The sequence below is a fragment of the Anser brachyrhynchus genome, assembly GCF_964034855.1.
Source record: "Anser brachyrhynchus genome assembly, chromosome: 9".
Lineage (NCBI taxonomy): Eukaryota > Metazoa > Chordata > Aves > Anseriformes > Anatidae > Anser > Anser brachyrhynchus.
Genome location: NC_137703.1, coordinates 4,661,647 through 4,686,520, shown reverse-complemented (window position 1 = coordinate 4,686,520; position 24,874 = coordinate 4,661,647). Strand labels below are relative to the sequence as shown.

The 24,874-nt window shown below is 46.4% G+C and overlaps 1 protein-coding gene across 21 annotated transcripts in view; it reads left to right on the top strand.

The window, feature by feature from the left end:
• MECOM (MDS1 and EVI1 complex locus) overlaps positions 1–24,874 on the top strand; it is a 319,792-nt gene that overhangs the window by 271,735 nt on the left and 23,183 nt on the right. For 7 of the 21 annotated variants that reach the window (XM_080605375.1, XM_080605389.1, XM_080605392.1 and 4 more), the window contains 6 exons: positions 1,250–1,384; positions 10,401–10,503; positions 12,515–12,731; positions 15,543–15,690; positions 16,544–16,700; positions 22,586–23,942. In XM_080605375.1, the coding sequence (XP_080461501.1) occupies positions 1,250–1,384; positions 10,401–10,503; positions 12,515–12,731; positions 15,543–15,690; positions 16,544–16,700; positions 22,586–23,942 (2,117 nt within the window). Of the gene's footprint in view, positions 1–153; positions 453–520; positions 1,054–1,249; positions 1,385–7,548; positions 10,047–10,160; positions 10,281–10,400; positions 10,504–12,514; positions 12,732–15,542; positions 15,691–16,543; positions 16,701–22,585; positions 23,943–24,874 lie in introns of those variants that run through there. The other 14 variants (XM_080605386.1, XM_080605390.1, XM_080605379.1 and 11 more) reach the window with 9 other exon arrangements.

Genomic DNA, 24,874 nt, shown 5'->3' with positions numbered 1-24,874 from the left:
ATATATATATAAAGGAGCGCAGGGCCCTGGGGGGGGGGACCCCCGGGGATGCGGTGTTACCGAAGCCTCGGGCTTTGGGGCCGGTTCTTTAGGTTTTATTATTATTATTATCATTTATCATTATCATTATCATTATCAGTAGTTATTTTTTGGGGGTGTTGTGCTCGCTTTGGGTGGCTTTCGCCTTGCCGGAGGGAGGGGGCGGCAGCGGAGGTGGGAGCCCTGCCTCGCTGGGGCGAGCGGCGGGCGGCCCGACGGGCGGACACACGGACGGACGGACAGACAGACGGACGGACGGACGGAGGGGCCCGATCCTGCCACCCGCGGGGGGCGGCGGGGCCGGGCCGGGGGGGGGGGGGCGGTGACAGCACCTGGGCAAAAAGCTCCCGGTCCCGGGGCTCGTCCGCGGTGTTCTCCGCGGGGGCAGCGGCCTCCGGCTCCCCGTCCTCGCTGTGAGCCGGGGCTGGCACCCGGGGGATGTGGGTTATAGGGTGGGGGATATGGGGTGGGGGATATAGGGTGTGGGGGGGGGCACCTCCAGGCATCCCCACGCTGCGGTGTGTCCCGGCTGGGCAGGGAGCATCCTCAGCACCCCGCCCGCCGGCGGCCTCGCTGCGGTTGTTTGCTGCCTGCCCGCTTGGAAGCGCTCCTCGGCACCGCCACCCGCTCGGCGTTGTTTTTCCTTTTTATTTTCGGGAAGTTCCGCGCGGGGACTCGCGGGGGTTGCCGCAGGGATGCGATGGAGGCAGGGGGGAGGCCAGGTGAGGGCCCCCCTGCCCGGCGGCAGCACGGCCGGGCAGAGCGAGGTGGGAGCTGCAAGCGGCGGCAACTCGGAGGCAAAAGCAGGGAGCTCAGACGGAGCCACCGCCGCCTCTTTTAGTCGTTTCTGCCATACCCCCCGACGGGTCGTGTGTAATTAAAATCGTAATTTCAAGCCTAAATAGTCGCCGATGAGTGCCAGGAAAATCGGATGGCTCTTAAATGGCCAGTGTTTCTCAGCAATAATTAGACAACATCTCGATTACGTGTAGACGTTTGTCAAGCCATTTTCCAGTACGTTTGTTGTCCTTTCATTAATACCTGTGTATTCCGACCATTCAAAAAAAATATATCTCACCGGAGGAGCACATTTCTGTCTAACTTGCCTAGCTTATTACCATTTGTTTATCTGAAAACCTGTGATTTATCTTTCGATTAGTATGCCCGGACAGCAACAGAAAGATTTACTCTTTCGTATTCTTCCTTTTAGATCTTGGATGAGTTTTGCAATGTGAAGTTCTGCATAGATGCCAGTCAACCAGATGTAGGAAACTGGCTCAAATATATCAAGTTTGCTGGATGCTACAATCAGCACAACCTTGTTGCATGTCAGATAAGTGATCAGGTATGTGGCGTTCACTTTCTGGGCTTATTTTTTAAGGAACTTTAAGGTGTCACTGGAAAAAAATAACAGCAATTCACAACAGATTTTGGCCTGTTTGCTGTTATGGCAGAAGATAAGGCACAGATGTGAAATGCAGAATAGAGTAATTTTGATTATGGGCTGCAGATAATACAGATTTTCTATTTTTCCACATTGTTATTCAATTCATAAACAATCTCTCTCTCCCTCTCTCTTTTTCTTTTTTTTCTAATCTTGTACCTGATAAAAATTGGGACTGCTTTCTTAGGAAGACAAAGCCAGTGTTTGCTGATTTTGAATTAGCAGCATTTTCTGTTCCAGTCCAACAGCGTTGCTAAATTAAGCCATTGTGTTAAGTAGAAACTTCAGTGTGAAGTTAATGGAAAGAGTGGAGGGGAAGATGCAAAACTGATAATCCTACCCATACAATGTCGTCGCCTGCACAGGGCTTGGGATTTGAATGCACACGTGCATAATATTATTATGCTTTCTCGAGCACTTTGCTCGAACTCGTCATACTTCTGTGCTGAACCGGGATCTTTAATGGTTTTCTTTTTCTTTTCATTTATTGCGCTTAAATCCACTCTTTGTTAGGCTGAAACGTTATTTATCCTTGTTGTGTGGCGGAGGAAGGACTGGGATAGGGGGGAGGAAGGACGCAGTGAGGCATTTTGTTTTCAATTATGCTGATGAGTTATTAGGTGTTTCTTAAATCAAGGTTTGCTTTAGTCTGCAGATAATGCATGCTGTTATGAGATATTTTACTGGGTGAAGTTAGGTTAGGAAAGCTACACTTCTTTAAACTAAAATATCAAAAATAGCAAAGCAACAACTGATGGTGTATTCCTGTTTCAAATTTAAACTTTGGTACCTGCGACGTAGCATTTGCTTCCTTTAATCAGTGTTTCGTTTTTCACCACTTAATTAACTGCATCAGGTGAATGTTAAAGATTATCTTTAGCTGATTTAATTGCTTTGACAGTATTGAAAGAAGAATCACAACCAGACACAAAGCTTCAATTAAAAATCATTCTTTCCAATCAAATTCCTTACGTAAAGGAAATGAATGTGAGACAGTCTGCTGGTTCCAGCAGCACCACCGCATTATGCGTTTAGCTCCTACGAGACAGTTGATTTAAACCGGTTTACGTGAACTTTTTCAGGAACTATGACAGAGGATTTTTTTAATTTTCAACTTTTAAAATTCACCCCCGAACACGTGTAGCACAGAATGAGCCAGCCAACCGAGATATAATTTTATTTTTTTATATATATATAGCAGCTGGTTTAGCTAAAGAAGCCATAAAGATTATTAGTAAATGAAAAATACATTTTGCAAGTTGAAATATGTTTTACGCTGAAAAACGATAAATTCCTCAACGCAGAGCAGTTATGGAGCAGTGATACGAAAAGGAAACTAGAGCCTAATTGAAACAGCAAATCCAACTATTTTACGTTTAATAAGAGCTGGCATAAATAGGTAAGGTTAGAAATGGAATCACGTGAATTGGTAGGAGCAACTTACTGCGTTTGCGTCGGCATTGGTGCTCTGCTGATAACTCAAAATATACGCCAGGCTGTAACATCGGCATCTGCCGCTGAGACGCAGACACGCACAGGCGTTTTGACGTTTTTGGAATGAAAGTTATGGCGCTTGTAACTTTCTCTTTTTTAGTGTTTACATTTCTGAGATTTGGTAATGGTGGCTGTACTGCTGCCAATAATTTCTTTCATTCACTGGAGACTTGTTATTTATTTTGCACGGTATCGTGCTGTTCATAATTCCATATTTTTATGGCTTATTGTTGCCGAGATTTGAAAATTAAAAATTGGTTGTCTTTCAAGTAGCGCGTTGTGATCTGCGCGCTGTCAGCAAGAGATTGTTGTTCATTTGGCCCTCTGGAAACGCTGCAAATTTACCCACAAAATTGTACACATACTCCAGCGTTTTATGACCAGAGCCTAAAAAGTTAATGCTAAAAATGTGCTCTCCATTCTTAAAGCGAAAAAGCTTTTCTAACAGCTCCTCCTTCTGCTTTCTTCTGGCACGAGCTCACGAGAGGTAATATAAAATAGAATAGGAGGGCAAACTGGGAAATGGACGTTACATGGCCAAACGTGTCCATGTGCAAGGAGTGACAAATGCGAGTCAGGGCTGAGCGTGCATGCATGTGTGCGCACGCTGTGTCAGTCTGCCCCTATAGATCCTAGGCAGAAAAAAAAAAAAAAAAAGAAGGAAAAGAAAAAAAGCATGGGAAAGGCAGAAGACGTGCCCGGGTGCTTGCAGGTAGCTGGAGTGCGGAGGCGATGCAGCCCCGTAGGAGCGCGGGGTGTGGGCTGAGGGGGGGGCGCACCCCTCGTCCCAGGGGGACCCTCAGCGCCCCTCGAGGCACGGGGAGCATCCCCGCCTCGGGAGCCCTCCTTTGCTCCTGAGGCACGGACACTTGATCAGCAGTAATTGTTCACCTCTAATTGCTTCAACTCATCTGTAAAATTCACAAGCAAACATTGTGCCGTACCTGAAAAGGTAAAAGATCCTGCCAGCACTCTGAGCCTCGCGCTGGCCACAAGTTTATGCTACTAAATTCAGGCTTGACTGACAGACAGGTATGATTCCCAGACTGCTTGAGGCAGGGTTTAGGTGAAGCTCAGACCGACGTGTAATCTAGTCGCTCTGCTAAGCTGTACCTTCTGCGTTTAACAAAAAGAGGGAAAGAAAAACATTTTTTGTTGTTTTCTCTATTAGACTTTTTTTCAGAGACATACCACCCCACCCCCCGATTCATGTTTGAGGTTAGGTTTCATCACTTAGGATCAACTTTACAAAAGGCCTGGGCTCTTTCATATAACTGTATAAATGAGCTTTGCTGAGATGAACAGCTCGATAATGGTGGGATGCAGTCAAAACATGCACGCTGGATGCAACTCATATTTCATTTGATTGGAGGTGGAGTAGGGTTTAAAAGCTGCATTTTTTTTTTTTATTTCAAACAAAGTTGATCTAGGATTTCTCTTTGCTGTCTTCCTATTATCTGCTGTCATGCCCAATCTAACCTGACCGTATGTAATTCAAGATGTATATGAATAATAAAATTCCACAAACAGCACACTCTCATTTTTTCCTTTTCCCTAAAGAGACCTTAGTGTGTGCAGAGCTGCAAAGAGTCTTGTCACTATTATTTCCCTGGAATGTGTTTTTTCAGCTCAAAGTCAGGAGTCAATAGCAGTTTCTGCTAACTTGGACGACTCCCCTCTGTTATCTATCATTAAATATCTATTAGTTCAACTTTTTAATGACTTCAGAACGATTAGCACTGGTAGGCTTTCTGGCCGAGCTGTCATCCCAGCAAAAGCATTATTTTTAAATATATATGTTAATGAAAGTGTGGTTGCAAATACAGCAGTAACTATAGCAATGGTGTGTCCGGGACTGTCACACGCTCCAAGCACATTTTCAAGCTGGGACCGCAGTCACCTCCAAGCTATATTTTTGTTTTCTTTTTCTTTTTCTCTTTTGCTTTTTCTTTTCTTTTTTTTTCTTTTTTCTTTTTTTTTTTTAGAAATGTAGTTGGTTGCAGTTTAAGTCAGAGCTCCTGAAATTGTTTCTATCTTGCCTGTTGCTTGCAAACTTCTGACAGTGACATGGCCACATAATGCTGTAAAAGTGCTCTTAGGTTCCAGGTCTCCTGGAAGATTCCCTTTGTTTTGTCTATGGAAAGCTGCAAGTGACTCAAGATCAACTTGTGGAGGCTGTGGTTTGTTGTGTGTGATGAAATAGGTTTTTGTTTTGTTTTGTGTGTGTGTGTTTCCCCCCCCCCCCACACTCAAGTGTATGCCACTGAAATGGGAGAAAAAGCAGTAGTATAACACTCTTAACAATGTGCACAATGTCAGAGATATAAACCGAGGCGAGTGAACCTACTGCTGTAGGTTGCACCAGATCTGATCACATCTTACAAGTTTTACAAACTTTTGTAATCTACAGACACAGCTTCATGTTTCAGGTTTTACTGCCTGCGCCCCCCTGCCACGGCTTGCAGCTCGCAGGCAGAAAAACACCGAGACTTCTCCAGCAGCCCCAGACATAGAGCCACCTGCAAAAGTTGTGTATTTAAGGAATAGTTTTGAGGCTTTGTTGTCAGAGAGTGAAATTAAGGTTTTGGCTGTTATGGGTCAGAAGGGCATGTGCACACTGAGCTCACGCGGGGCCCTATTCCGCCATGATTCCTCCTACGAGTTATTAGTTTATTAAGCAAATAGAGCTTAATCCAGCTCCCACTGAAAACCTGTCTCCAGTGGAGCAGGGGTTGTGTCAGCATGGGGCTGGTGTAATAAGGAGCTCCTCAGCTGTGGTTTTCCATTTGTGGCAATTTGAGGTGATGCTGGGCCTGAAACTCCTGCCCAGCCTTCTGCGTGCGCCTGTGTTATCTGCAGCCCAACACGCTGCCAGCGCTGCTGCTCACAGCATCGGCCTGTCCTGACGTGACCTGCGAGGAATTGTTCAGCACCAAAAATGGCAGCTAATTGTCGCCACTTCTGCGGGGCGATAAGCTTTTTATTGATGTTTAATAAAAGCAGTTGGGCACGCCGTCAGTGAGCAAGAACGCCGTTTTGTGATGAGAGCTGTCAAGTCCCACTTGCACGGGGGGGTCTGGAGGATTACAGATGTCTGCAGAGACAGTGGGGCTGCCACTCACCGAGCGCTCGCTGTGGCTCGTGAATGAAAGCGGGACGTGGGAGGGCAGCGGCGCCGTGCCCTCTCTGCAGACCTGTGTGGGCCTGCATGCAGGTGGCCATCGGCAGGATGAGTGGGACCGTGACGGCGTCCGCAGGAGCTCGGCTGGATGTGGCAGTCCCTAACCTGGACCTTGGGCTAATATTCGCCAGAAATATACGGTGGAGGAAGGCATGAGCGTCACTGGGGAGGCGGCAGCAGCTCCGGGGACGCAGAGCAGGGTGTCTGCGCAGGGACAGCCTGGAGACAGAAAGATGGGGACTCCTGACGCCATTTCAGGAGGGTATCCTCGCTGTGGCACCTCCTGCTCCAGCTGCCCAGGACACTCCAGGAAGCCAGGAAGGGCTGGACCCTCAGTGTCACCTGCAGTGCCCCCAGCCCTGTCCCCACGGCGCAGGCCCCAGCTGAGGTTTGCCTGCTGAAGTGTTCCTCAGGCCTGGCTCGGGGACGACTCCTCACCCCGGCCCACGAAAAAACTCCTTTTCCTTTCAATTTATCACTTGCCTGAGCATGGCCAGAGGAGCCAGGCTCAGGTTTCACAGCGCAGCCCTCCAGCCGCAGCAGTTGTTCATCACACGGGAGCCAGAATTGAATTTTCGCCGTTTGGACCTTTCTCCTCAGCTTTCCACCATCGTTTTCGGAGCTGGTTCTCCGCTCATCTTCCCACTTGCATGTGACGTGTGTGCACCGCAGCTCGCATACGGGGGCTGAAATGCCACTTTTTTCCCCCGAAGCGGTGTGGCTGTTGGTGACGGCAGGCCGGCAGCAGCGGTGGTGAACGCTGGGCCCCGACGAAGCGGCCTGGGCCCCGCCGGGGAGCTTCAAAGCGCACGGCCCCGGGCCCAGCTCACGGGGAGCGCATTTTCGCTATTATTTCAATTATTACAACTTCCTGAATAGGTGGAAGGTCATTCATAATTCACGCCTCTGTCATCTTTACACATGCCAAACGCAGTCTATTAAGCATAAATAAAATTTCAAGTGCCTGACCAGGAAAAGTAAACTGGGATTCATAACAATGAGGCCTTATTCATCCATTTAAAAGTAAATTGTGTGTGTTCCTTTTCTCCCCTCCCCTTTCCCTTTATGGCTGGCAGTTTGGGAGCTTTTATTTCTGCTCGGTAGCACGCGCAGGGGCAGGCACGGAGGGCGGACGCGCGAGGCCGCCCCCGGCCGCTCCCCGCGTCAGACCCCCTGAACTCTGAAAGTGCTTCCAGATCTGGATCCGATTTTGCTCTTCCTATATAAACTGCAGTCACACACCACTGATCCCAGGGCATGTGAAAAGCGCATCTGGACTTTGCTTTTTTTTTTTTTGGGGGGGGGGGGGGGGGTCATTTCTCTACCGTGCAGCAGCTCTTTGTGCACTTCATGGGGTGGGCCGGTGCTTTCTTAGATAAGGGAATTTCTGGGGTTTTAGGTGGAAAGAGTGGGAAAAACCCTTTCACATGAAGTAATAAGGACATTTAGAAATCGGATTAAGTTTACCTGCGTGATCATTTTGTTTTAAAGTTCAGTTTGTTTTATTTCAAATTCTCAGTGGAAAGCAATTTGGTATATAAAATGTTAGTGCAGGTGTGGGATTTCTTTTATATACAGAGCCTAAAAAAAACCTTTTTTTTTTTTAATTATTAAAGTTAGTATTTTAACAATAAGAACATCAAAATGCCAAATCTGGAAATGGGACACATGAACCTTGTTTTGGAGGGCTTTAGTTGTGAGATGCCAACTAAAACACAGCATTCATCTTAATCCAGGGAGTTTTTTCTGGTTAGTCCTCTGCATCTTCTCCCTGCTGGGGTACAGAGGGGCTGGACGGGCAGTTTCTGGTGGGTAGCTTCATCATCTCTGATATTTCAGTATTTTTGAGGATCTACACTGACAGGCTGGACAGTTGGCTACAGAGTTTGCACCTGGTTAAGGATTTGTCCCACGTCCGCAGCGAGGATCCTGCATCATACTGGGACTTGCATTGGGATGGGATGCAGCACAGCACAGTGCTCTGCAAACAAGCCCCTCTTTATGTGCCTGTCAGTCCACGTGTCCTTACTCTGCAGCCAGAGGTGAAAAGGTCTATCGAAGCGTCTTTGATGGGACAGCATGAGCAGAGGAGGAAGAATGGCAGGGAAAGCTGCGTCGTGGTTTCTCTTCATACCTTCATGCGGATGCAGCATCGACCTTGGAAAAACAAGTGTTGCTTAAAGCAGATGTTTGCTGGATGCAGTGTTGACATCAGCAAGGAGCTGCAGGGCCGCAAGCGTAAGCACCACCTACGTCCTCTTCTGTGTGACCCTGAAGAACATTCACTAGACACCAGTGGCATTATTTTTATTCAAGACTTGCTGGAAGGGTTTTGAATGTGCTGATTTGGTTTTGCGTCGGTGTAAATTAGTGAAAAACAAGATTAATGTGAAAGTATTAAGAAACAAGAGGAGTGCCCTGAGTCTGACCTGTTTTGTGCAAACATGGCACTGCTGACCTCAGGACGAGCCTGCAGTGGCCCAGCGGTGCCTGGAGATACTTCTGCTGTTGGTGATGGCTGGGGAGGGTGTTGTGGGCTTGCAGTGCCGAGGGCTGCTATGCCACATTTTGGAGGCTAGTGTACTTTTGGAAAGGAAGCAAGAAAGTTGAGCCTGACAAGAAAAGATGTGTTTTGCATTGCTGAAAGAAGCCCATTGTTTTCTAAGGGGAAACAGAATTGGAGAATGAACCGTGTAGCTTTTATACATTTATCTGACTGACAGGCAAAAAATAAAGAGCCCAAGCAAGCCCCTCTGACACTGGGGGCAGGACAGTGTGGAAGAGAAGGGAAATGCAGCCTCGGCTTCTTGGGAGGGGAAGCAGCACGTGAATGCCTGCTCCTGTCTTTTATGGGGGATTTTTGCCACAAGCAGGAGGCTGCGGTGCGGGTTTGTTGTGCCTGATATGAGACATCAGGAGGGGAACATCGGGTCGTGGGACGTTGGGCAGAGGTGGGACATCAGGTGGTGGGACACCGGGCAGTGGGACACGCTGGCTTCAGCTGCTGCTGCTCTGCAGGCCTCTGCCAGAGCAGCTTTGAGGACGAGGCGAAGAAAAGAAAACAATTCGGAGGAAATCTGTCTTATTTAGTTATTTTTATGTGTTTAGCACGTTTCTGTGGGCAAAGGCCGCTTGCAGAGAGATAAACCATTAGGCTATACGGCCACCTCCTGGAGGACGTGGGTATCTGCTCGGTGCCGGGGCCACCCGTTGGGTGCTGTGCGAGGGGAATACCCACACAGCCCTCCCTGGGCACCCAGCCCGAGGCCAGCACAGCTGCTGGGCGTTAAACAGCAGAGTGGATTTTGTGCCTCCCTCCCAGGGCACCAGAATGAGTACTGAGAGTTAATTCTTTGTGAATTAAACCTTTAAAAATACATTAGACGGAGTAAACGCAAAGGCATCGTTTGTTGGGGTAGGAAGCCTAGCTGTCATGTGTTTTTGTTTAACAAGGCCTGAGGAAGTTACTAATATTTATTCGAGCTGTTTCGTGGAGCTTTTTTAGTGTTCTTCACGTTTCCTGCTGAGACAGAGAGCAGCCAGATGGGTTTGGGGAATCTTGTTTGGGCAGAGCCTGGCAGGGAGCACACGACGGGGGCTCGCCCCGACCGGGCGGTACCACCGGGCGCACGGCCCCTGCTCCTCCACCAGGCCAGAGCCCGGTGTCGCCTGGACGAGGGGACCAGGTGCCACGAGCCGAGTGCTGACGAGCTGCTGTGGGCACGCCTTCATCCTGGCCTAAGCGTGCCTTTGGTTCCTGTTTGGAGCTGAGGAGTAAAAAGGCCCGCTGGGTTGTGCAGGCCTCTTCCTTCGTGGCTCTCAGGACTGCTCAGGCGACTGAAGCGGGTGGGCTTGGATGCCTCGTGTTCATCAGCAGCATCTCCTCGGGTGTGATTCAGTAACTTTCCACAGTTCTTTCCCCCTTCTCCAAGGGGAGAAACAGGTTACATCTCCCCTGCGCCGGTCATTCAGGGTTGTGTTTTATGGTTACCTTGTACATAGATCTGGTGTAATAAAGCATGTGAATTGCTGGTGGTGTTTGCAGTCATCAGGCAGCTCATTTTGCAGCAGAAGCTGTTGAAAGCAATCTCTTCTTTATCTTCACGGAGCCCAAAGCACAAGGGCTGTGGGGCTGGCAGGAGGCCCCCTGCCACAGCCCAGTGTGGCACCTCCCCAGCTTACCACTGCAGGACTCACCTCCCCTCCGCCTTTGTGGCATTTACCCGCCTTTCTCTTTTCCAGATATTCTACAGAGTTGTAGCAGACATTGAACCTGGAGAGGAGCTGTTACTGTTCATGAAGAGTGAAGATTATTCACATGAAACAATGGCTCCGGACATCCATGGTTAGTCACCTCTTATCTAATATGAGGTATCCAAGAAATTAGGGAGATTTCTCGTCTGTTGCAATACTTTCGAAATCCAGAATAGTTTGCCTGTAGCCAGGGAGGAGAGCTGGACTATGGTTGTATTTGTCTATCTTCCACCCTTCTGTTTTTCTGAAAGCTGTTCAGTGAATAAACTGCTCTAATACTAACGTAACTCCTTCAGTGCCTCTGAGGTATGGCTGTGATCTCAAAAGCAGTGCTGGCAGTGGCACTGAAGGGTCTCTGTTTATTTTCTTTATCACGCTTGGCCCAAATAACTTCCCAAAAAATTGAGTGGTGCATTCTGTACCTGCCAGTTTGCTGAACTCTACTTTGCAGAGTTGATTTTTCTCAGCGTTGCGTCCCTGCAACTCTTTCAGATCTTACCTTCGTGTACACAAACCTCCCTGGCAGAAACAGAGGCCTGCAGAGGTAACTGAGGGCATCATTAAGGCTCCAGAAATGAAACTTAATTAGTTTTGGGGTACTGCAGAAGGAAGAGAGTCCATAGCATTGTCTCCAGACTGTGCTAGTTGCTGGTCCTTTAGGACTAAGATGTACGGACCCTGATAATGACTGTGTTTTGTTTTGTTTTGTTTTTTTGTCAGTTTGCCAAACAACTGCTTTTTTGAAAAGAGAAAATCTCAGGTTGTTAATGTCGCTGTCACTTCTGAGAACACAGCCATCCTTCCTCCTCGTGCTCATTCATTATTCATCCAACGCACAGGGCCTGGGTGTTAAACTCCTGAGCTCCTGCTGATGCTGTGCAGATTGGGATGCAGATTGGATCAGATTTGTCCCCACCTCCAAATGCTTCTCCTGCTCTGCTGTCCATAGTGCAGCGGGTTAGGAAGCCACAGCTGGCTGTAGGATATCAACTGGATGCTCGTTAGATTGCAGTTCATGCCAATGTGGCCATTGTACAAATTCTTACGGATTTGGACTGCACACAGGGGTCTTCCCAGGGCAGGGCATGGGTGTCAAGGGCTGTGCTTTCTTATACCTGCCTGTACATTGAAGAAGAGTTCGGGGATTATTCATTCATTCTAATTTGGTGTGGGTTTTCTCTTTTTCCTTTTTTTTTTTTTTTCTTTTTTGTGCTGCTGACTTTATTTGTTGCTAAAGTTGTCACGCTTTTTAAGCATACTGTTTTCCATGCCTATTCCTTCTGGGCAACTGTATCAACAGCACCAGAGGAGTTTTCTGCAGTCACACACAAGTATGTGTGTCCCACAGGGCTAATTTAGGAACAGATTGGACCAAAGTATTGCTAGTGGAAAGCAGTCCTAGTGGTGATTTCTCTGGAGCAACTCAGCCCTCAAGTAGGCACCAGTTATATCCATTTGAGATTTCAGCCAGACTCCTTGGCACCTGGGCATTTGTATCTGCAGGTCAGATAACTCTGGAACCAGAACAGAGCATGTGGGCAGTCAGTAGAAAATCCAACAGAAAAAAAAAACAAAAAAAAAACCATGGGATTCTCTTCTTCACATCTGCATTCCAGAATTTTCATCTCTCTCTGGCTCACCTTAAACAGGGAGGGTGCTGGAAGAGAACTCTAATGGAAATGAAGGGACTTCTACAAGCTATGAACACCCTTTGGGCTATTTGAAATGCTGGTGTTTGCGTCAGTCTCCTTCATTCAGATAGGCAGAGACCAACAGCCTCCACTGGATATCCACCTTAGATCCCGTATATCCCTTTTTAGGATAGTGTTAAACACACTGACCTTTGTACCAAGCCAACGTTAGGAATCCCTGTTGGTTGTCACCCAGGCAGTTAACAGGTAGCATTGCAGTGTCATATATTGTAGAATTAAAACAGTATTAGAAAGCATTACAAAGCATCCTTGTTTCTTTTATGTTTTTCATTCTTTTTTTTTTCTTTTCACTAAATAGCCGTCTATTTAAGTACATTGTGGAGTAACTCCTGAGAGTAACTAAAAATGACTGAAAATTGAGGCAGTCTCACCAACCATTTTGTCTTCCAGAGGAGCGCCAGTATCGCTGCGAGGACTGTGACCAGCTCTTTGAGTCCAAGGCTGAGCTTGTAGACCACCAGAAGTTCCCTTGCAGCACACCTCACTCCGCGTTCTCCATGGTGGAGGAGGACTTCCAGAAAAAGCTTGAGAATGAGAATGACCTTCAGGATGTGCATGAAATCCAGGAGTGTAAAGAGTGCGATCAAGTCTTCCCAGATTTGCAAAGGTAGGAATTAATGCTTAAAACGTGATTTAATAAGGCAAATTCTGCAATGGCTTCAGTCAGATCATGCAGGGCATCAGCCAGGGCAGAATCTTACACCTTTTGATGAGTAAAATTTCTCTGCTCATTGGTGTTTTAGAGCATGGAAATTGATGGAGTCTCAGTAAATCAGAAATTCAGTTGTTAATAGGGACCTTAATTTACGAACTGGATCTTCTGATAATCAGATCTTTAGATGGCATGAGTTGGACTGGTGGCAGTGAAATCAGAGGAGTGATTGTAGTTCAGATGAAGTGAGTTCTTGTTCTCATTTTTGGGTAGAAATTACTTAAAGCATCTCTGAATGGTATTCACTGATTTGATCTTTGCAAACAAGCCATGCTAGGCAGAGGCAGGTTGGTTAGACTGTGTTCTAGATATTAATATACATATGTACAGCCATACCTTCTTGAAACATCAGGGTTCATCTTTCTCTTACATATATCTGTCTGCATAAACAGACAGACCCATATGCATATGTCCTTGAAACTTGTATAGGTAAGAATGTAAATACAAAGTACAACTTCATATGCTGAAGTTAATTTACGTGTTTCCCGTCACTGTATTTTTTGTGGCTACTTAACATAATGTATTGCAGTGCAGCAAGTTTTGCAAATTACTGAAAGGTATTGGGAGTGCTCTGGAGCTTCTGCAGTACATCCCTCACAAATTCACACCGTAATGCTCTCACTTTGAGGATGTGGGAGGGTTCTTGCAGTTGTGCTGTGGTATCTCGGCAGGCAGACAGTGGGTCAGATCTTCTGCTGTGATGAGACGGAAGAATGTCATATGAAGACAATTGATAGCAGCAGCAGATGTGGGCCAGTATCTTTTGCTTCCAGGCAGGGTCTGTGCAGCGGAATCCATGCTCCTACAGCTTCTTTCCCGTCTGCATTGTGTGGGTACAACTTAGGTAATTGCATTAATTATGCACTTTTAGGGACAGCAGTGTGTTTATTTGCATTGCTCGAAAATCACATGCCATTTAAATATCACATGCCATAAAATCACTCGTCCACTACTAGAGTACTTTGCAAGTTCATGTTTTTTGTAGAAATCCTTACTAATCCATGGCTCAGGATCTCATGGTGTGTGCTGAGGTGGGACGCCAGCATGGATTTGTGCACGTGCAGGGTTTGTCCCTTAGGCCTTCTCATCCTGGATGTGCCAGGTGCTGATTGTGCAAGGTGAAGCCCCCTTCCCCAAACCACAGACGCTCCCAGGCTCCTGCTGACTGAGCAGCGGCTGCTCGCTGTTGTGCAGGCGGTCTGTGATCGGCGTGTCGTACGACTTGACCGTTACGCCTCCTCAAAATTAACGGCACCAAAATGAGAACGCGGTGTGCCAAACGCTGCTCCCATGGGTCAGCCGCACGGAGTGTGAAGTTGTGCACACGCAGTGCCTTGCTCGCTGCCTGCCGTTGGGCAGTTTCCAGCTCCACGTGTCTAATTTTCAGTCCGAGTGATGGATGCAGAAGGGCTGATGTCAGTAGAGAAGTTGAAAGGGCTGCAGCAGGGTGGGTGCGGCAGTAGTTGGGACCGACATTTCTCTACATCGTGAGTTATTTGGTGTTAAAGCTCTTTTCTGCCCATGAACCAGAGGACAATATCTAACATATGGGAATCATTGAGCAAATGTAAATTTAGCTTAAAATATTAAATATTGAAGAGAAAGGGCAGAAAACAAAGAACGAGTCATCATAAATAGATGGGCAGTACTGTGAGAAAGAGTGAAAAATGAGAGAGAATGCAGTCATTCTCCGAACTCTTGAATTATTGAGAGGCTAATACACCACAAAGACAGTTCACAGCAAAAAAAGTACAGAAGCATGCTATATACAGATTATATAAAACAAAAGGCCCGAATGAGCCATGCTGGAGGGTGTGCATAATTAAATTGAGAAAGAGCTGAGTGTGAAGATTGAGGTCTGGACATCTGGGGAGGGCCAGGAGTGCTCTGGTGCTGATGGTGGGTGGTGTACTCACATCAGGTGTCTGGCAGAGTGGGGACGAGGGTCTCTCTAGGTCTGACTGAGATTGGCTTCCCAGTGCATGGTGGAGATGCAATTGTTCTAGAAATGTTTGCAGGCAAGGCTGCTAACATAATTGCTGCAGATGAATACTAAAAGACAAATTCAGAAAATTCAGAGGTGAAAATGACTTCAAAGACATGCAAAAGAAATTAGGTAGGAACTGAATATCCTGCTAACAGACTGAACAAACTACGAAGAAAAGAACTACATAATCGAACACAGTTAGTAATCATCAAGGATAACTTTACTCTTAGTGTGCTGTATTCAGAAGCATTGTTCTGCTTCCTTATGCTCATTCTGTCCTCCACCAGTGGAGTTATTCCGGCCTACTCCTGCTGTAAGAAGATTGACTCCCATTGCAGGAGTGGAGCTACATCAGGTGATAGGATCCTAGATGTCGTTAGAGTGAGAGCAATAAGGAAGAAATGATTCAGAGTGCAGGGAGGAATTACCAGAGTGAAATATTGAGAGGTGGATGGAATGATCTCCTTGGGGAGTGATGGAAGCATCATCTCCCGGAGCATTTGCAAGTGGCTCGGTGAAACATCAGCCAATGTCTTACTGTGGTACAGAGGGGATGCTCTGCCTCCCAGCAGGGACAGGCCTGACACGCAACGGGCCTGGCTCTGTCAGGATTGGGCCTTTGGGGCTCTTTCTTTCCTTTTTTTTTTTTCCTTTGGTTACATGCTCTGTTGTCTCCTCTTCCTACACTGATTTGTGAACCCCTGCTCCTGTTTCCGCAGCCTGGAGAAGCACATGCTGTCCCACAGCGAGGAGCGGGAGTACAAGTGCGACCAGTGCCCCAAAGCTTTCAACTGGAAGTCCAACTTGATACGTCACCAAATGTCGCATGACAGTGGCAAGCACTACGAGTGTGAGAACTGTGCCAAGGTACAGTGAATTTGTAGGCTGCCCGGCATGTCTCGTGTCGCTGAGCCCGCAGGGGCAGCCGGGGTTGGGATACTCGAGGGCGTAGCACTCCCGCAGTGTTTCAGCCCGTTTCCCAAGGGTTTAAATCTTCACTTTGTGTATGTTAGCTTTCCACCCCTTTCGATTTGGAAGGACACTACTGCAATATAAATCAAAGTAAGAAAAAATGCCAGGTTCTGACTGCGCTGAGCGCAACCGTCTCATTCCTAGAGCATCTGTATCACTTCCAGCACGGTGCTTGCTGCACAGATTATTTGTATAAAATTTTGTTTTACCAAATTCCCAAAGCCTGCGCCTTTTGCTTAAGGACTTCCTCATGTTTAAGTGCATTTGCTGCAATAATGGGAATTTTGCATTGAGCTGACACTTGTAAGATGCAGCTGAGCCCTAGATACTGGGACTGTGAGTGAGATTTCTTGCTGCCATGTGTCCAGCAAAGTATTTCTATTGCAGTAATGTCTGGAGGTTTCCCGTAGCCACATTTTGACTCATTTTCTGCAAAGGTGTTGCACAGGAAGTCACTGGCCTCAAAAGCATGACTTCTAATCGCAGGAGCAAATGCTTCTGCTGTAGTGGCTGCACAGGGGCTAACAGCTCCACCAAATATTTGGCTGATCCTGGGAAACAGAGGCCCCGTCCTGCAGGCACAGCTCCCACTGATGCCCATAGGCCGTGTTGAGGTGCAACAAGCATCCACCGTTTTTTAATCCCAAAAAGCTCCCAGTAGCTTTGAGGTCTGAATTCTGAAAGACGCTTGTGTTAACTGGCTTCTTCTGCGGTTAAGTTTCTTGGTTAATGAGTACTCATTTCCTAGCAGGTTTTCACGGACCCCAGCAACCTCCAGAGGCACATTCGTTCCCAGCATGTTGGGGCTCGTGCTCACGCTTGTCCAGAGTGTGGCAAAACGTTTGCCACTTCTTCAGGCCTCAAACAGCATAAACACATCCACAGCAGTGTCAAACCTTTTATATGTAAGTCTTCCACTAAACGTCTTTGGTTAAGTGTATTTCTTGTGTCGAAAAGCGCCATAATCTGCAGGCAGGAGGTTGTGTTGCGCTTCCTTGGCTTCTCCCACTGGTTTCGTGGGGGCTGTGAGTTATTAAATGAGAATTGGCTAATTCATAGTCCGATGCACAGCATTGCTTTCATATGACTTTCCTTTTCAGGCAGACACTGTGTGATGTATAAATGTACCTCTTGTCCCTGGGATATTTTTCCACGCATAGATGCAAAGAGCAAGTGGGGAGTGAGATTTGGCAAGAGGGAGCCGTGCTTTGCACCACGCTGAGCTGGCTGCTCTCCTTCCTGCTCCTTTGGAGGAGCAGCAGCCTCTATGCTGCAGGCGGTGCTGGATCCATCCCTGCCATGCAGGGCAGCATTGGTGCTGGTGCTGGGGAGGAGGTGGCAGTGCCAGCAGGGGCAGGGAGGGTGTCCCATCCAGCTGGAGGGGTGGCACAGTCTGGGTGTGCTGGGTGTTAGGCAGAGCCAGCAGGACCTAAAAGCTTTCTTTGCTTTAGAAATTAAATTTGGTCCACAGGGTCTCTCCAGCAGATAACATGAGTTTTGCAGGAATTGGAAAATAAACCTTAAAGCCATTGTATATCAGCCAGAGGAGCTTGCCTCCCTCCTCGAGGCTCTTTTCCATGCCCCGAATTTAAGTATTGGGTTTAGCTATTAGAGCTTTGCCAGCAGCTGCTCCAGCAATAAAACTTGCCTCATATGTGGGCCTGACTCTATACCGGGCTGTAAATCAGGTCCTCAGAGTCCCAAGGGTTGTGTTTGCTACTTGGCCAAATCCTGGTGTGAGATCGGAGAATCTGGGTGCGCAGTAATGTTGCAAGTTGCTTTCTCTCCCTTTCACCAGGGGAGTAGAGGCAAAAAATATTTAAGAATATTATTCTTGCTAGCGTTAATATCCTCCACATACTTTTCAGACACCTGCTATGGCTTTAAAAGCACCTTATGAACACCTCCCTTCCTTGTTCTCTAAACTTCTTCACCTTTTGCTGTTCTCAAAAAGAATTTACCCAAATGTCATCTTGATACTTTTTTCTGTCTGCCTGTATTTTCTGTACTCCTGTTTCACACCAAGTCTGACAGGAGAAGCGGCACCCCAGCCAGGCAGCATGCTAGGCACGGCGGGTTGCTGTCACAGCAGAAGACAGCAAAGCTGCAGCTCCAGCCAACGCTGCACGGTCCTGTTTGCTGGAGGGGGCAGCTGCGACTGGGGCATTTGCCTCCTCAGCATATAGAAACCTAGGGAGCTCTAAAACGCTGCTTTGACACATGCTTTGGGTCTTACAATGCCTGGAGGGGAGCAGTAATGGCTTGCAAGGCTAATTTATGGGAAGTCTGTATATCTGCCATTGGGTTAGATAATCCTTTTGATGGGCTTCTTCTCTAAGAAGATGTGTAACTAACCCAATCCAATAATAAACATCACTAATAATTCTTAGACCTAGGATTACAGGTTAAGTAATTACACTTTGAATTTATACTTATTAGACAACGATAGCTTCCGGTCCAGGTAAGGAACCTTCAGCTAGTCCTCTTGCAGCCGGTGCCCTGCATAAAAATGCGAGAGTGGCACCTCTCTCAAATGAAATAATCTTGAAATGTTTTTGTTACTATTTATCCTGATAAATCAAACCAGCAACCAGTGCTCTTGAAATGCACAGTATGAGAGATGAAAACCCATTGAGCAATCCCTGAATAATAGCCATGTAATTACAGAACAAAAGGGTTTGGAGACCACATGTTGGTAGGCTTTGCTGAGCAATGGGAGGGAGGTAGGGTCACCTCAAGGAGATATCTGTTTTCCACCAGGAGGCCACACACCATGATTTACTCTACCAGTCTGTTTATGGCAACTGTCTCTTATTACAGTACACCGCCCAAGCTTGAGTGAAAACTCACCAACACTAAGGTAATTACTCACTGCCTTCGCAAAATCTCCAGCCTCTCCAAATAGAAACCACATGCCATAATAGACCGAACATATTCGGAATAGTACTTACAGTAATTTTTTTAATAAGCAGAAAATATGCAAAGTTAACTGCTGGCTAATTTGGGGTCCAGAGACGATCGCGGTACGGAGCGTGCTTAAGCACGAGATGAATTTTTGCAATCTGGGAGACAGGCTGGGAGTTTGTGTTAAACCTGGGTCTGCGCAGCAATAAAAACTGCGAGGAGGGAAGCTTCCCTTACAAGTTAGCTGCTTAAAAGTATGGCGCTAAGATTTAAAGGATGTAATAAGGTGTAACAGGAGAAATCAAACCCAGCTTCTGTTGCTTTGATACGTGGAAGCAATTAAAGTTGATAACCGTCCCCCGTCCACTAAATTTTAAGCAAAGCTTTACTTGGAAATAAAAGTCATGTGGTGAAAAAGAGGTAGATCTTGTAACAAGGGCTTGCCTGAGTAGTCCTGGCTCCCGGGACTCCCGCGGAGGTCGGGGCAGCGCAGGCGATCTGCACAGCTGATCTCCTGCAGAACCGGCAGGCGTTGGGTGAGCGGCTCGCTGCCGCCACATCCCGCCCGGGTTCAGGTGACAGCCCCCGAGAGTGAGACTCCTCTGGGCAGTAAGGACTTGGGACCTGTCCCCGAAATTTCTTTGTCAACCTTGAAAGCCCATGTTTTTAATAGGCTGTTAAATGCAAGAGGCACCTCATTAAACAGTTTTAAATAGCTGTTAGTCTCAGAAAGGTGAACTCCTCAGTACAGCGGTTAATTGTTTCATCAATGTAATAATAAAAAATCTGTATATTTTAATGTTTTTTGCCATTATCAATTTAATTGTGTTTTAAAACCGAGATCAGATGTATTAGTCAAATGAACAATTTAGAGCTCTCTTTAAGAGAGTTTGGAAGGATCTCTCTAAGTTGTGTATATGTTTGCGTTTCTCCAGGAGTAGGATATACCTCAGTTCTGTTGCCTTTTGGGTAGTTTAATGGAGACTAATAAATGGATAATATATCAAGGCTCTATAAAGGAGAACTTCCCAACTCTAGGAAGACTAGATCTGTGCCAATAAACCCTTTTTCCCCCAGATGCTACTCTGACTGCAGCATTACATTTAATATAATCCTGTAGATAAGGAGCAGGCCCTTAGCACAACCTGGTAGAAAATCAAAAGCCCATAAAATGTGATTAGTTTTAAATCATACACTAGCCTAGTTTTGTAAACGTATGCATTTTCAAAAGGGAAAATGGGGATTTTCTTTTTTGAAGAAAAATACGTTGTCTGATGCTCTGCTGTAATGTATTGGGCATAACTTTATCAGTGCAGATGGAGTTTTCCTGCTTGGATGTGATGGGAATTGGCCCGTAATATCCAAGATGAAGGTTGTGAAAGCCTGTGGATGTGCTCACTCAAGCTATACCGTTGTGGTCAGTTTAATTTTGTTTTCTGTGATCGGCAATGAAGTGGGAGGAACTTTTTGTGCAAGAGCTCAACAGTGGTGGTGAGGGCTGCACAAAGCTTCCGTAAGCTTAGCTGTGGGAGCCTGATTCTGTACCATGAGGTACGGCAATGAGTTTCTGCAGTGTTAGAAGAGACATTATGCCTAGGATGAGGCTAAAGATAGGAGAAAATAGCAGAAAATTAGGGATTTATACTGCAGCAAGTGAACAACAAATAGTTCTATATTAAATAAAAAATAGTTCCATATTAAACAGACAAAATATTTTCCTAAAAGAGAAACAGAAGGCACTTACTAAGAAAAAATCAAGCATTAAAAAGGAACAAGAGCAGCTCTCCTCTTCTCTTCTTTTCTTTTCTCTTCTCTACTCTGCTCTTTTTTTATTCTTCTTTTCCATTTTTTTCCCCCTTTCTCTTCTGTTTCTTTCCTTGTGAATGAAGATTTCCAACAGGAACACTAACTGATATACAGCAACAAACATTCTTCCTGAATTACCGCATTGCAAATTTCCTGTGCTTGGGCCCAATTCTGCGCTCTTTACCCCACGAATTGTCCCAGGGATGTCGACGGTGCATGAATAGGGAAAAGGGGTGGGTGCAGCACGGGCAGGATCAGGCCCTCGAACAATGGGAGCATTGTTGCTGAGATATGGAGCAGCCTACTGAAGAGGTAAACAGTCGAGACATGACAACAAGTGGTCAAGTTTCTCAAGGGCAGCGATCTGGACGAGCAGGAAGGTTAGCGCAGGCCCCGGTGCGAGTGGAAGTCAGAGGACGTGATTGCAGTTCATGGGAACCAACAGTGCAGGATGGGATACATTCAATTCAGTTTCCTTTGCAGGCTTAAAATAGAGCCATTGTAAATTATGTCAGTCTGTCTCAAATCATGAAAATGATTGTTAAAAAGGCCTCAGAATACACAATGTGTATTGTTGTGTGGCTTTGATGTGTGAAAGATGAGAGCCTATGATATAACACAAATTAAATAAAAATACAGTGGCAACATGCTTTTTCCTGGCTGGGAAAAAAAAAAGAGGGGGGGGGGATTTATTACAGAGGGATAACACTGCTTACTGATAATGTTGTTGCCTTGTTTTTAAACAAAGCTGGAGCTGATAGCAGTAGAAGCAAGTTAGTCCAGAGGCACGGAGAAATATTAGCGTGTTGAAGAGCACAGCACATAGTGCAGCTGGGGACATGCCTGCTGTCCCTGCTAGTCCAAAGGGTGGGAAAAGAGGCCAGAAAATTCATTAAAATGGTAACCTACGCTAAATGTAAGAAGGAAAAAAAAGTGATGTGAAGATTTAAAAAAAAAAAAATCCCATTGGCTTCATTGACATGATTCAATCTCCATAGCAGTGTCTCGCCCTGCACTGGTGACGGGGTGACTTTCAGCCTCCTGCTACCAAAACTGCTGCCTGGAAGCTGTGCTGCAGCACAATGAGTGTCGCAGGCCAGCTCAGGCCCAGGAGATCAAGGTAGATCTCCCCTTGGCTTTCTCCAAGTGCTTCTTTTGTGAGGCTGAAGTTACTCTCATCCCAGAGGAGCTTGAAAGGAAATCCATTGAGCTGTTCTGAGCATCGGACACACAAACAAATACAGCTGCATTTTTAAAGGAAATTGCTGTTGAAATACGGTGTATTTTTTTCGTGTGCAAGAAACAAATAAGCAATATTAAGACTAGTAAAGTTATTAAAACATGGAATTCAAAGTTATGGCTTCTAAGGCACCTGTAGGGAGCATATGCATTACATGTATAGAAATGCTTTGGGCATGCAAGAGTACCAGGCTGAGGTTACTCTAGAAGCTGTAGCCTGGGCTTTCATGAGATTAACTTCTTAACTGTAAATCGAAAATAATGTCTGTTAATCATAGTATGCCCTTGGAAATACCTGGTTGTCTTCTCCTCTGCCTCTTTCGTATCCGTGGGTCTTGCAGGCTGAGGGCAGCTCTGTCTGTCTCCTGCCTGGCCCTGCAAATGTTTCTGGCTAACTTACACGTGTGCGCAGTGACGCTGACAGAGGCATTCGGGGACATGGGTGCTCGCTCATCAGGAGCACCGTGGGTTCATCCGTGTTACAGCACCGAGCCACGGCTCGTGGCAGGGCTCTGGGTGCTAATGCAATGTGAAATAATGGAATCGAATGTGCAACGCTGTGCAATGCAAAGAGCAAACAAGGAACCAAAAGTGTTATCTTTTAGTGATTTCAGACCTGCTCTGGTTTGTTGGAGGGGGTTTTTTGGTGCTGTCTTTAGACATTTGTCTGCTTGGATGCCTTGCTTTGGAACAGTACAATAGCTTTTGTGCACCCAGACTTCTCCTTAACGGCTTCCTAATTGACATTTGGAGGGTAAAAATGGTTTTATTTGCAAAATTTTGAGGGTGGGGGCAATTACCATAAAGCCTGAGATTTGTTGTTGTTGTTGTTTACATACAGGTGAGGTCTGCCATAAATCCTATACTCAGTTTTCAAACCTTTGTCGACATAAGCGCATGCATGCTGATTGCAGAACCCAAATCAAGTGCAAAGACTGTGGACAAATGTTCAGCACTACGTCTTCCTTAAATAAACACAGGAGATTTTGTGAGGGCAAGAACCATTTTGCAGCAGGAGGATTTTTTGGCCAAGGCATTTCACTTCCTGGAACCCCAGCTATGGATAAAACGTCCATGGTTAATATGAATCATGCAAATCCGGGCCTTGCTGACTATTTTGGAGCCAATAGGCATCCTGCTGGTCTTACCTTTCCAACAGCTCCTGGATTTTCTTTTAGCTTCCCCGGTCTGTTTCCTTCAGGCTTGTACCACAGGCCACCTTTGCTACCTACTAGTTCTCCTGTTAAAGGACTACCGAGCGCAGATCAGACAAACAAAAGTCAAAGTCCCCTCATGACCAATCCTCAGATACTGCCAGCCACCCAGGATATTTTGAAGGCACTAAATAAGCAACCATCTGTAGGGGAAAATAAGCCAGTGGAGCTTCAACCAGAGAGGTCCTCTGAAGAGAGGCCGCATGAGAAACTCAGTGACCAGTCAGAGAGTAGTGACCTTGACGATGTCAGTACCCCCAGTGGCAGTGACCTGGAAACCACCTCTGGCTCTGATCTGGAAAGTGACATTGAAAGTGAGAAAGAGAAATTTAAAGAAAATGGTAAAATGTTCAAAGACAAAGTAAGCTCTCTGCAGAGTTTGGCTTCAATAAATAATAAGAAAGACCACAGCAATCATTCCATTTTCTCACCATCTTTAGAGGAGCAGACTGCGGTGTCAGGAGCGGTGAATGATTCTATAAAGGCTATTGCTTCTATTGCTGAGAAATACTTTGGTTCAACAGGACTTGTGGGGCTGCAAGACAAAAAAGTTGGAGCTTTACCTTACCCTTCCATGTTTCCCCTCCCATTTTTTCCAGCATTCTCTCAATCAATGTATCCATTTCCTGATAGAGACTTGAGACCGTTACCCTTGAAAGTGGAGCCCCAATCACCCAGTGAACTCAAGAAGATCCCAAAGGGAAGCTCTGAGTCTCCCTTTGATCTCACCACTAAGCGTAAGGAGGAGAAGCCCGTTACTCCCATACCCTCAAAGCCAGCAGCTCCGCCTGCGGCAAGCCAGGACCAGCCTCTAGATCTGAGCATGGGCAGCAGAAGTCGAGCCAGTGGCATAAAACAGGCCGAGCCTCGGAAAAACCACGTCTTTGGTGAAAAGAAAGGAGGCGACCTCGAGCAAAGGAAAGCGTCTGAGTCCTCTTTGCAGCACGCCCGACCGACTCCCTTCTTTATGGATCCCATTTACAGGTAACGCTGCTCTCTGGCACCCTTTGGTACAGCAGTTAGGTCTGCCAGGGCCACCTGCCCGCAGGCACGGGACAACCCTGTTCCCTTCCTGCTGACCCTACAGGGGTTAGTGCAGGGGGAAAGGGGCAGGTTGCCTGCTGACCTGCACACCCTGGGTGCATTAATGCAGTAATTAGCAAGTCTTCATTACTGCCCTACTTGCACTGAGTTGTTGGTTTAACCTGCACAGCTTGATGTGCAGGACTGTAGCCTCTTACCCATAGATGCATTGGCATCAGTAGTAAGTGGTTTTATATTCACTGTGTGTTTGACAGCACTGGTTTGCCACAAATTACTTTTCTTCGAAAACGCTTCCAACCTGGCTTACTGCCTCCTGTATCTTTTCTTCCCTGGAAATCAAGAGTGCATCCCAAAAGGCTGCCAGTAGTGCACCGCCTCTTTGTTCTTCCTGAATTAAATGGCAAGATCTCATAAGTACAACGAGAAGCAAATTTATCTTAAGGTGTACAAAAAGTATGGAAATTGAGAGTGATTTCTGCCCCTTTTAACATTGATTTGAGTAATGGCTGGATTTATCTAGGCATTTCATTAGTATAATTGAAGGCACAATGTCCCTGTGTGTACAAAGCCTAACCATGGGTTAGTTAATCTGATCTACCCTACGAAATCAATGGGAGCCTTTGTGTTGGCTTTGACAGGCACACAAGCAGACACTGTCAGTCAAGTGAGGTTTTGAAAACCAGTTGTAAAATCCCAACCCCTTGGTGTCTTCCAGTAGAGCTGACACCAATCTCACTGGGATCTGGATTTCACCTACATCCTGTGTACGTCAGCCCCCGTTTGTGCCCTTTGCCTTTCTGTTTCCGTATCTGCAATCAGCTGAAGTCATGCATCTAAATTAGTCTAGGGAAATATTAGCCAAAAAAAATGTT